The sequence below is a fragment of the Melospiza melodia genome, chromosome 8, assembly GCF_035770615.1.
Source record: "Melospiza melodia melodia isolate bMelMel2 chromosome 8, bMelMel2.pri, whole genome shotgun sequence".
Taxonomy (NCBI): domain Eukaryota; kingdom Metazoa; phylum Chordata; class Aves; order Passeriformes; family Passerellidae; genus Melospiza; species Melospiza melodia.
The window spans coordinates 22,898,094-22,911,206 of NC_086201.1; the positions used below are offsets into that span (position 1 = coordinate 22,898,094).

The 13,113-nt window shown below is 35.9% G+C and overlaps 1 protein-coding gene across 4 annotated transcripts in view; it reads right to left on the bottom strand.

Annotated features, from left to right (window-relative positions):
* The window catches only part of CCDC141 (coiled-coil domain containing 141), a 62,470-nt gene that overhangs the window by 976 nt on the left and 48,381 nt on the right, over positions 1–13,113 (bottom strand). For 2 of the 4 annotated variants that reach the window (XM_063162236.1, XM_063162235.1), the window contains 6 exons: positions 12,511–12,594; positions 8,868–9,754; positions 6,800–6,972; positions 880–1,034; positions 652–781; positions 407–569 (listed from right to left, as the gene is read on the bottom strand). In XM_063162236.1, the coding sequence (XP_063018306.1) occupies positions 407–569; positions 652–781; positions 880–1,034; positions 6,800–6,972; positions 8,868–9,754; positions 12,511–12,594 (1,592 nt within the window). The remainder of the gene's footprint in view (positions 1–406; positions 570–651; positions 782–879; positions 1,035–6,799; positions 6,973–8,867; positions 9,755–12,510; positions 12,595–13,113) is intronic. The other 2 variants (XM_063162238.1, XM_063162237.1) reach the window with 2 other exon arrangements.

The following is a 13,113-nucleotide window of genomic DNA, read 5'->3' on the forward strand; positions in this document are numbered from 1 at the left end:
CTACTTATGCTTCAGAATAAGACTTGCCTAGTAGAAAACCTCACTTATATATTCTGTTAATGAAGCTTAATGTAGGTCCATCAATTTGCACTTCTGTAATACTTTGTGTTTTAAACTCTTCAATCTTATATTAATATTTAGATTATGACTAGATTTCAAAAAATATTTTACTAAACATAAATACCTTGCACAGGCTCAATTTTCTAATGTATTACTAGTTCTTTGATCTAAAAATTTCATATCTTTGGACAAAGAATTAAGTGAAAAAAGGAGTCACATATTATGCACATTACATATATTGCCCTGAAATGCATAGATTAGGAAGAGTGTTTGATGCTTGGTAAATTAAGGTCCTTACAGTTGCTGCAGTAGTACAAGTTGCAGCATGGAGTAAGATGCAGGTTACCTTACTGGAGTACAACTAGCCACTGGCCTTCCTTCTCCCTCCCATGGTGTGTCCTGGGCTTGAACTAGCTCTGTTGTGGTGACATTCACTTCTGAAAAGTACCCATCTTCACATTCTGGTTTAGCCTGAGTTACACTGGAAGTGCTGGGGGGTTTATTTTTCTCTGAAACAAAACATGTACATTAGTTGCTCATGTAACAAGGCAAGAGAGTGCCAAAAAGCATGCAGCTGGCAGGACGAGTCACCTATCACTGTCACAAAAGCAGAACAGTGTGCCTTTCCAATTTCGTTGCTGGCAGCACAGATGTATTTCCCACTATCAGCAAGGACTACATTTCTTTTTAAAAGGTAATAGATATCTCCTAATTTCTCAATCTGTAAAACAAGAGAATACACATAGGGGATAATTAGTACCACAAAGCAATATAAATTACCTTTCTCCCAAGAAAAAATTCAAGAACATTAAAACATACACTGATATCTCCAGATACCACTTGGATGCCATCCTTTGTCCAGCAGACATGTGGTTTGGGCTTTCCATGTATAGTGCAATGCAGGATTAAATCTTCTCCTTCATGCAGAGTTCTGTGTCCAAACTTTTGTACGAAGTTTGGCTGTTCTCCTTGTACTGAAAAAAAAAATCAAATCAATATTCACTGTGTTTTAAGAGACATAATTAAAACAACAGAAGCAAATAATCTGTTCTGGTAAAGTTTATCACATTGACAGACAAAGAGTGCCTTTATTGATGTGTGGAACTCAGGTTAACTTGTTTGCAAGACAGTTGGCAAACGTCATTTATCTATCTAATGTAACATTTGTTAAAAAACATGGATATTAAGCACCCAAGAATTTAATGCATCAGCATAGTAGTATTAGTTCCATGGAAGTGGTAAAGAATCATGTTATTTGATAAGATATTAGGCAAATCTGTGTGAATTATTGTTTCAGTGAAGACAGAACATTAATTATTCCACACAAATTTAAAGTGATAAAGTCATGGGAGCAAATTTTATAATTTAGTGCATTATTGTACATCACAATTTCTTCACTTCCCCCCATCCATTATTTTAGTTTAAAAAAAAGTAATTGAAAAGATTTTAAAAATTGATATTTGCAGCTAATGAAGGGCAGAATGATGCCTCTCTGCTACTTTGACCATGTCATTATTTTGGCCATCATTAATATTGAGACCATGTGCTACCACGTCAACCAGTACAAGTCTGGTTCAGATGAAGGATGGGCAAGTAATTGCTTTTCTATTGCAGTATCCAAAGCACATGAGATTGATTTTGTGCCAGCCTCATGCCAGCTGAGGAAGGACAGATGACACCTGAACCTCTACAAGGACCTATCAATACAAATTAACCCATCAAAATGGAAGAAATTTTTATCATCAGCATCAGTTTGTACTGAATTAAAGCATTGCTTTCTGTGACTTGTAACTTAATGAGCTGTAAAGCTAGATTTATTGAATCTTTGTATTACCACCTGAGGTTCCACTTATATTCCACCTACAAGGTTACAGTAAAAAGAGAAGACAAGCTTAGAATTGACTAAGTATTCTTGACACAAGGAATGTAAAGCAATGTAAAGAGGATGTTAACAAAAGAAGTCACAAAGACATCCTACAAAAAAAAAATCTTTTTGCATCTCTATCACATAAAGAATGTGTCCTTCTTCCTCTTTAATATAAATTGTACTACATTTCCAAAATATTTGACAAAAGTTATCACTGGCCTTCTCTGAAATAGAAAGGTACTGAAATGTGTGTTAAATGACAGAGTTTGAAACTGCCATGCTGCAATTACTCTACTGTTTAAGAACAAAAATTTTTTCTTTATGCTATTAAGAAACAAAATCAGCTTATCTCACACAGGTGCCCATCAGCTTCTAAACCCAAATATATTGAGCCAAAGGCTACTATTGCCAAATGTGGGTCTGCTGGCATCATGAGGCAGACATTTTGACCACTGTATTAATAAATTCACTTCTTAGGTGAGCTCTTAGTTGCAATAAGCTTTCAAGCTTAGCTGCTTTTTTATTTTTTTAGGTACTGCAGGACTGAGGCACCAATGCAACGCAGAAGAATGTAAATTTTACTCTCCCATATTTCTGCTAACCTTGTGTGACCTCTGTATTAGCCAGCCAGAGCAGCTCAAACAACTCAGTACTTAGCTGTTGAAGGTTAGCATGTGCAAGCTGCACCTACATTGCATTGCATGCACCTGAAGCCCAGAAATTTGAGATCTTCAGCTTCACTTCAAGCAAGACAACCAAGTTTACATCCCTGCCTACTCTTTGCAGGCAGTTAGCAATAGGTCACAAATAGGATATGATTGGCTTGTATTCCAGCAGAAAACATTAAGTGGGCTTCAGCCACTCCTCGGGATAATTTTGGCTGGATTCCATTACTTGTGCAGTTTGAATTACCTTGTTTAGTCATGTTGCATCTCATACCAGAATGATTTTTACCATTAAAAAAAAGAAAATCTTAGTGGAAAGGTGACAGTAATCATCAACAGACCACATCTTGACTTTATATCAGTAAGGCAGCAGAACATAAAAACTGAAATGTTCAGTTTCTAGAGAGCAAAGGGGAAAGTATGTGCAAATAAAACCATGAAGTGACAACTCCTACAACTTTTTCAGGCATAGGCTTTACCTCAACAAAGTCTGCTGTAAAAGAAGATTTTGACAGCAACTTTCAAAATAGAATAGATGGTTATATTTCACCAGTGGTTTTCCTGTGATATCATAACAAAAACTCAGAAGAAAATTTGTTAGTTGCAAATTATTTCTTGGCTGGACATCCCATAGTGTCCACATCCGCAAGGGTTAGAAAGAACAGATCTGTTCCTTCATTGTGGGAAAAAATAATCAGGTAGCCAATGGTACTGAAATACCATCCTTACAGGTTCAGGCAATAATTTTGTCAACTATTAAATATTCCATGAGTTATCTGTAGGGACCAGTAGAGTTATGCTGCAAACTGGTGAATAAGCACAGAAAAATCATCAACCTGGAGGAATGCAAAAACTGCAGGGGAAAAGTTCACCTTCATCTGTCTATTACAGAGCCTTCACCCCTGCCTGAAGTCTCTCTCACACACGGGTGTGCAGGTCAATCCAAATTGGTTTTAACAGCCAGTTTTTAAATTAAATTGCTTCACAGTTATTCTCAATCTATTTATTCTAGGCATGTAATTTCCAGTCTCTGGTGTCTTGAAATGTGATATTAACAACTTTATGAACTTCTCCTGTCTTCTCTGTGAATTTATGCTAGCCAGATTCCCACCATGCTGCTTAGAGACTTTGGATTTGCTCAGCATTACTCTAAATCAACAGTGCACTTTATTGTTTTGAGATTTTGTCTCAGTTAAGCTCCTAACACAAACAGAAGGATCCCTTTATTAGGAATATTAAGCAGGTCTCATGACCCAATTGAGCTGAAATATCCATAATCCCAGAGCTCCAGTCTCCTTGAGCTCTTTAAAATCTTGGCAGTAATTTTTCAAGACAGTTCCTCTAGACCACAGACACTAATACCCACACAAAAATGATCCCTTTACCCAAGAAAAGTCTCCAGAGAAAGGTGCAGAAGTAAGCATACCTCACCAGTCATTTGAGAGGAACTCACCTTCTCCACTGCAGCTCCAGCCACATCTGATCCAATCTGGGTAATGACTCATCCTCCCTCTGCCTACTGACTCAAACCTGCGACCTCACACAGGCTGCTCCTCTTGAAAAATTAAAATAATTAATTCCTTTCCCACTCCAAATTTAGGTACCTTGTGTAAACACCCCTTCACACAACTCCATGTCTTGTAGTCAGGCAGTATCTTTCACCTTTTCTTAAAGGGTGTCTTCATATGTGGAAGGAGGAAGGGAGTGTAGGTTGGTTATGTGCCTAATGTCATTCTTCTAAGGATGGTGGGGCTGAGGCTTAAATCTTCTCTATAAGGGAGCCATTGGGAAGATGTAAACATTTTGGGATCTTGATGTAACTGTAGGCTCAAAACTGTGACTGCAATGAGGGGAAGTCAGAGTTGTGAACCATGAAAGAACCAGAACCATACAAAACACCCAGATGTATTCCCTGCTCTGCAGAATGGTTAAAAGAAGGAAGAGATAAAGCATGCATAGTATAAACTATTAAAAAAAACCAATGAGAGTGGGAAGCATTATGTTAAGATTATTGCTGCAATAATCTTAGAAGAATGAGTGGTTTTTTCCTTCAAAGAAATACTAGTGCATCATGAGACTACATCACTGTCACTCTTTTTTTTTCCTTTTTTTTTTTTTTATATTATCTAACCAGAACACAGCTGGAATTTTCCAGTAATATTTTAAGGACTCATTTGAGTCCTTAAATAAAGGGTATTTAAATCCAGACTGCCAGCACAGCAGTAACCAGTGTTGATTATGTCTTTGTTTACAAAGCAGAACATTAAAACCATGAGATTTTCAGAGTCCTGCTGTGAATCCAGTATCTCTAATCACTCTTTTTGAAATCTTGTTTCTTGCAGCAATTAAAATTGTGGCTGATATCCACCCATTAAAAACTGTGCATTTAAAGCTATTCCTGATGGAAAGTAGATGCAATACCACACTCACAAAATCAACTTTTGTTTACCTAAAATTCACAGAAATGGTTAAATTCTCAGAGGAAATTTTTAACAAACAAACAAGCAAACAAACAAAGCTATTATATACTTCTACAATGATTTATTAAGATCTAAATTGTCATTATTGTGAAATGTAAAATACAGTGCAGGAAAACAGGTGAAATTTATACCTGAGAAAATTCTTGTGAATCTACATTTTTGGGAGATGACTGAACTTAGAAAGTGGTTCATTAAGGGTAATACCAGGTTAGTTAGAACTTACTGTGTTCCCCCATCTGTTCATCACTTCCTCCTCCTGCTCCCTCTCCTTGCTGTGAGGTTATATCATGAGAACTTCTCCTTTTTCAAAGTTACAGGAATTTTTTAAATGTTGCAGTCACTAGGCCAAAATATCTGACCCTCGGCAATTACAATATATATTCTTTTCATAGGAAGCTACACAGTAAAAGGTTCACTTCATTCCAGCAAATTATGCAAGAGAAAGTAAATATTTAATCTTTAAACATTTTCCATAGCAATTCAATTTCAATTGTAACATGAAAGCTGGTAATCAAAAGAGGCAGGAAAAAAATCATATAGCTGTTTGTCAACTCTTTTTACTGCATAAATACAACAAATATTGAGGCTGAAGAATGACACTATATTTGAGGATATATAAATTAAGTCTTCCACTGGCACAATTACATCACTGTTATATACTAGTTAAAAAATTAGAACTTTAATAAAAAAATATATTTGTGGTTGTCCTTGTCAAGAAGGAAACACAAACTTTATTACTGTTTTAAGTTAAAGGATAATTCTGCTTGACTGATTTTTTTTTTAATTTGAATACACTTTTGGATGGTTCTCCAATTTGGTTGATTCTGTTTGAAATCGGTGTGTTAAAAATTTTAAATGAGTGCTAATGCTTGCTTCATAAATTATTAACTTTCTTGTTTTATACAAACAATTTAGAGGATTATTAGAAATATTTGTATCTCTAACTTTGTAAGAAGGCAGAGAAAGTATCACAGACATCTGTTCAAGCAGAGTGGAATGTTTCATTTGTAAACATTTATTCTATTGTGTGCTAGATGCCACTTACACAAATCCTGATGGTTCTGGGTCAGTTCTGTAGCACAATCCCAACTCTATTGGAACTACTGCAGCTTTCCTTTGTGGAGACTCTATGCTGGGCTGAGACAGATCTAAATCTGATCTATGTTAATTCAAGCATGAATAGTATGATACCTTTACTTAAAAGCTTTGTTCTAAAAATATTTTTTGTAAGCATACAAGCAAGCATGTGGGTGGAAAAAATACATTCTATGTTTAAAAAAAATTCCAACACCTTTCACATCCCATCCCAAGACCAAAATATACAACAATCTGAGCACTCTACCTGGCTCTGTACTGACATTTAAAACCTACAACCATTAAAACTGTTTCCAATGCTTTGGAATGCCTACAGTTTTAGAAAGCAAAACTCAGCCTCAGATTCTAGAAAAATCATCGTAAAGTTTTTATCTCAACATCACTATGAGAAGGTAGAATAAATGCAGAATACTGATAATAAAGAAACAAGCAATATATCCATTTTGCCATAAAAAGTGGTTTGGTACATATTGTGAAAATGCAGTGTAAGAAAATAAATTCAACATGTGATAATTAAGTCCGGTGCAGTCAATATTGTACTTATTTTGTGAATAGCCAGTACATTAGTGATACACTAATATAGATGACACACAGCATAATCCAGCTTATTCTTGCAATAGGTGGCCTGTTACCTTGCACGTGAAGAATGGCACTTGAGGAGGTAGTGCCGTTCAAATTTTTAGCCCGAGCAACATAGAGGCCAGCATCTTTATCACACACCTTCTGAATGAACAAAGTATGCTTTGTCTCCTTTTGTAAAAGCTTTAAATGCTCATCTGCAGTCAGTTTCTGGCCCTTCTTGTACCTGAAGCAGAGAGTCAGTTTGCAAGTCAGAGTTTTATCACTGCATGCCACACAGAACTTTGCAAATTCAGACAATCTGTCACACTACAGCAGCAGCAAGAGACAGAGAACTGCTGTAATCTCATTTCTCAGTTTTAAACTTACTCTGTCAATATGCATGAACAGTTAAACAATGCAAATTACTGGATAATACATTCTTAACAGTATTATAAAAATTTGGTTCTGAAAATGGTTTTCAACAGACAAGTTACAAGTCTCTCACTGCAGCTTCAGAGAGGCAACAAGGGCGTGGGCCCTTGATTTTGCACTGAGATATTTTTGCCAATAGGTCCCAAGTCAGTCCACGTCCAACTCATAAATAGGCTCTAAAGGATCAACAAACAAACTTTCTAAACTTGTATCCTCACAAAGAACCTGCCTCCATCCCAGCCCACTTAACATTTACCAAGCTCACATCAACAAACAGGATAGAACAATGCATCAAGAGTTACTTCAGCGAACTGGTGCCATATTCTAACACTTAAGGATCTATCACAGTGCATTGGTATTGGCACCTGATTTAAAAATGGAATTTAGAGAAAATTCTGGCTCTACTTGCACCATGATGTTTCAGCATAGGCTACATTTAACCCAACACAAACGTGAAAATATTTTTCCACGTGCATATCCAAAGAAATTTCTATACCAGTACAAAATACATGTTATTGGTAATTTTTAAATTTAAAACATTTTTTCCCATTTTCATGAATTTCTAATTTGCAAAATTAATCCAATTGAATATTATCTTTTTGAAAGAAAATCTGTCAATAGTGTATATATTTTTGTGTTAAATTAATGCTTTCTTACAGTAAAATAAATATCTTGTTTCACCAATAATACTCCTCAGTCTGTACAATAATGATATTTAAAACAAGGTAACTTTATTGATACCAACAGATTATAGCACCAAGGTTGCAGTGTCCAGTATTCTTCTCAGTGCACCAAAAAAATTTCAGTGTAACAAAAACGTAGTTTAATTCTTTAAATGTGTAATAATAATATTAACATCAATTTTTTCCAGTAAGAGGCATATTTAGTTTTAATCATTAAAAGAAAGGCCTCCTTTTTGAAAGACGAACGGAATAAGTGGAGAAAAGACAAATGAGGTAAAATTGGAGGAATACATGACATAACATATAGAACTATGAAAAAAAATCTTGAAATCCTGCCCCCTTTCAGTCCCTGTTCCCTTTGTCAGGGAATTTTTAGAGTTCAGATGTTTATATTACATCATCTATATTTCTCACAAATCCAATAATAAAGTAATCTAAGTAGATACATAGCAATTAAGAGAGAGATAGACCATGCACACCAATATATGATATAAAAGTGATTCTCTAAGTGTAGATATTTAGGTGGTGTTTTTTAACATGTAACCTTAGTTTTGATATCTGACTTTCACATACATGTAAATGTGTTCCCATCTACATAGTGACTATATAAATATTTCAGTGTGCATGCAATGTATGTGTCTGTCCATACGTAGTGCCCAGAGCCTGGGAAAATGCAGGTAAGTTTATTTATAGTAAATCTGAACTATGCAGTTGTTTTAAGAAAGCATTGAACAAGTAGAATGCCATATTCCAGAATAGGAAAACTGTATGATGATTTTGCTTGAAAACATTGGATATGTTTGCAGCATGTTGATACTCTCATTCCTAAAATATGGTACAGAGAGATTATTTCAAGTTGGTTAATTGTTGAAAACAATTCTGAAGGTGGAAATCATGCAGAAGTGTGGAGTAGAAAGGATACAAGCCATTTATTCTAGCCTACAGATTAACTGATTTGGTTATGAAAGGTTTGTGGTGGCTCACTACTAGGTCTATTTACTGCTTCTCATTGCAAGCTACCCACCATGTCAGTGTAGGCTCTGGGAATCCCGTCACTTCTACTTCCAAAGTTACCGGAGAACCTTCCATGACGGTTTTGTTAGACAGAAGCTGGGAGAAGTTAGGCGCCTGTCCAGTTAGGCTGGCCATGCTGTTCTTTTCTGAAGAACTTTTAATCTCTTCTCGGGTAACCATCTGCCTCTGACAGCTTCTGGTGGCGTCTGATTGGAACACGAAACCTGAGAATGCATCGGGCAAAGCATGCAGCCTGTCCTGGGGTTTAGTACAGTTATTCAAGGCATGCAATTTTTCTTGCGTTTCTGCCATGCTTTCATGAAGTTCAAGGTGTTGTAAATGTGTTTTGCATGTTTCACTCATCATGCTGTCTACTGGTTTGGCTTTTATAGGGCAGGAAGCAGTGCTAGTTTCAGATATTCCTTGTGAGCTACAAGTCAAAGGAGATTCTGCTCTGACTTTTGGACCAGAATGTGATAAAGAGATAGAAAACTTTTGAAAGTGATCTGATGGGCTTTCCATTCTATTATTTGTAGCATCAGCAAAAGCAAAATTTGTTAAGAGGTCAGGTGCTTCCATCAGTTTTACCGTTCTAGTGGTTTTCTGCAAGCTATAGGAACTGACATGCAGACTATGAGAACTACAACAGAACTGCTCTTCTAGCTCTGTTTCAGAATGTAAGAGGTTGGATTCTGGTGTCTCAGAAAGCGGTGGCAAAGAGATATCATCGGGTGATATACACTCATATTCATCTCCAGAGGGTGCTTCTTCTGCCAGGAATTCAGTCTGTAAACCATCCTCTCTGGCTGAGGATGACAGCTCTGTATCCTGTGAAACAAGATCCTCACCAGCTGGACAGATAACTGAAATATCAGCCAATATATTCCTCTCCTTGAACTGGGAGGGGAAAGAAGAGAAAGGAGAGAAGAGAAAGGAAAACAAAGAAAGAGTTATCATTCAATACATCCCCTTGTCATGCAAAATCTAACAACAATATTCTAATTAGGCTTGATGTATTCTGAGAGGCAGAAAGAAATGGGGCAAAAAACAATCAGAAAATGTTGCAGCAGCTTATTGCAATTTAAAACTGCTCAAATAGATTCTAGAAAATATTATTATAACTATGTATAAGTATTTATTATAACAGTAACAATAAAACAGAAAGTACCTTTCCATAAACAAAGGGCAACCTGTGGATTTCCTGTAGCTTCTGTTTATATGAGCATTTGCAAGGGAAAGGTGGCGGAGGAGGAGTAGGTTGCCTAATTGCATTTAAAGGGGACACAGATATTTAGCAATGAAAATATATTAACAGCCAAGTTGCTGGACTGGTTAAATAATAAAGCTAGCACCTTTATAACATTTTCCAAGCATTTCATATTTCCTCCTCCTTTTTTTTCTTTTTTGGTTTTTTTTTTTTTTTACTTGCCAGCTGTTAAAAGATCCTCCCAAATATTAAAAGAAAAGCAATGTAAAAATTATGTTAACTTGGATCCAGGAAAAAATAATCCCTCTCATCATATTTCAAAGAGAATTGGGTGAGGCATAAGTGCATTAATTTTAATCACAAAGCATCAAAGTCATCTGCTTTGTTAATTACGTCTCTGCCTCTTGATTTTTGTGTGAATGTAATCACATATTCAGATTGATTTCATTTGTGCAAAGGCTCTCATCAAAGTTGTGCATAATGCTTCCTTAAGCTACTCTCTCATTGCTGAGTTCTATACACAAATATGTAATCTACTAAGCAGTGTTTCTATCACCTATAAACTGCCCACTCAAATAAATTGGGTGGTACACTGAATTTCATTGCTTTCCAAAACAGGTCTCTTTAGCAGTATCCAGTACAAGAGTGTGATGGTATATTTGTTTTGGTTTTCTTTTTCCTCTACTGCTCAAACAATCTAACAATTAGCAAAAACATTTTTAAAATGCCCAGAAATAATAGAATCTCATATGTACCTTGGTTCTTTAGACATGTTAGTTTTAATACAAATGCTTTCCCAAGTTACTACCTTTCTTATTTCAAAACAATGTGATTCATACCAGACCTACAAAAAATGACTGGAAGCAGGTTAGGATTTTACTGTGTCTATTTTACTAAACAATTCAATTCAGATGTAAGAAGTAGTTTATGTTTTTCTATAAAAATGTTTCCCACAAGCATCCCCTGATGAACTCTGACCCTTGAAGAGATGGAAGAAGAATAACACTGGGGAAAAAGCAATGGAAAAGAATGACAGGTGAGCTGTGAGTGAGCAAGCTGCCAGATAGGCTTTGGCAGCATGGCACCAAAAAGGCAGGAGGATCAATGTGCCATGAGAAGGCCTAGCACACTTTTAAGAGGGTTATATTTGAAGCAAATTAATACTGGGAAAGCAGCTTGCAGAAGTACAGACAAAATTAGAGATTGCTAGCCTGCTATTCGAGGCTCTAGTGAGATGAACCTGCCACCACTTTAAGTGAAGTATGGAGTGATGAAAAGGGTAGAGGCATCATAGCTGCCACAATCCTCATATGATATTTGCTGTTTTGCATACCCTTGACTTCTCTCCTTGGCAGCTGAGACTCAGTCTGATGAGGACTGACAAAGCTTTGGCTTAGCAAAATAGAGCAATGGACACCTGCTGAAGAGATTCTCCTGAGGGACGCTCTTTGGAGCAGTCACAAAATTTGGAGTGAAATCTGGGCTCTGAGTCAATGCTGCAGCTCCCACTGACTTGGAATGGAGGTAAGAAAATTAATTAGGTTTAATTTTGGCTCATCAGCAGGTTACAGGGCATTTTGTATTGAACTGAAGGGAGTGATATTAGTTGAATTTCTACAAAGCATCATTGTTTAATATTTTGCAGTATTTTTCTATGTTAGCAGTTTGCAAAATGGAAGTTTTAGATCTCTAAATCTGTGTACCAATGGATCCTACCTTTCTAAGGACTTAAACCCACTCCAAATTATCAGACTATTTTACATAGGAAATTATTTACATTTACATCCAGGATCCCAAGCCTCCAAAATATTCTTTAAGCTACTTAATTTCATAAAACATAGATCTGGCTTTGCTTTGCCTGTATTTCTAAGATTTCATTTATTCACTGATTATTTGGAAACTTTAATATTCTAAAGATGTTTGTCTGTTTGGATTTTTATCATTCTAAATGCATACTCAGTCTTGTCTTATGTTTTGTGAATTGTCCTCAACATGGATGCAATCCCAACTTTGAATTATTTATGATCTCTGATGCAGAGAATCTTGGCAACTGAAATCCAATTTAAGTGTTTTGAGATGAGGATAAAGATGATTATTTGATGGTGAGTTCTGTTATTTCTTCTATAGTGTTATACCAATATTACAGCAAATTATATTTGACGTGATGTCCTACTGAACTACTGACAGCTGCAGTTGTGTTCCATCATTGTCTCTCTGTTTCCTGTTATTCACAGGATACAATTTGATTCAGTTTTTAAACTGAATCATTGTGCTTGTTTTCTCAGGTTTTTGGTACTACTGTAAATGAGAATATAATCAAAACTTACCATTATAACAATAGTCCTCACTTTTGATACACAACAAATTAAAGAGTAGAACTCCCTTGAGAGCACACAAGGATGCCCATCAATCTGATTAAATGTAAATTAATATGAAAAACACATACTTGTTTAGTGCCTGTAGGAGACAGAGTATTGCCTCTCTTCTCACCAATGCTTTCTGAGTTTGCCAGCAATTCACCTGGTGCCATCTGAAAGAAAAATGTTTTAAAATCCCACTTTTTTACCAATAAAGACTTTAATAATTTAGCAAATAATCATCATCTGCACAATTATTTAGTTCAAATTCTGAGCTATGTTTCTCTCATAGAATATTACTTATAAACCAAACATTTTCCTAACTTGTATCTAGGCATCATAAGAAATCTAGGGCTCTAGGAATACTATCAGCAGTCTCCACTATTACTTCTTATATTCCCTTAAGTTTTATTTTTAAAAGAGAGAGTTCAAGCAGGAGTTCTCTTTTTCAAGAAGGAAGAATGGTCACAAAGAGGACCTCTACATTAAGAATACTGAGGCAATAGGACCAAAGGAAAATTGATAAAAGATTACAAAAGAAATAGTTCTTAGAAAAGAAAAGGATATATACAGGCATGTAAAAAATGCTAAAAAATAAAAATTCATAGGGGAGAATATGTGGATAGAAGGGAAAGGGGTAACTGAAAATAACTGAAAACCAATTGACCAAGACTACACTGATAACCCCCGTC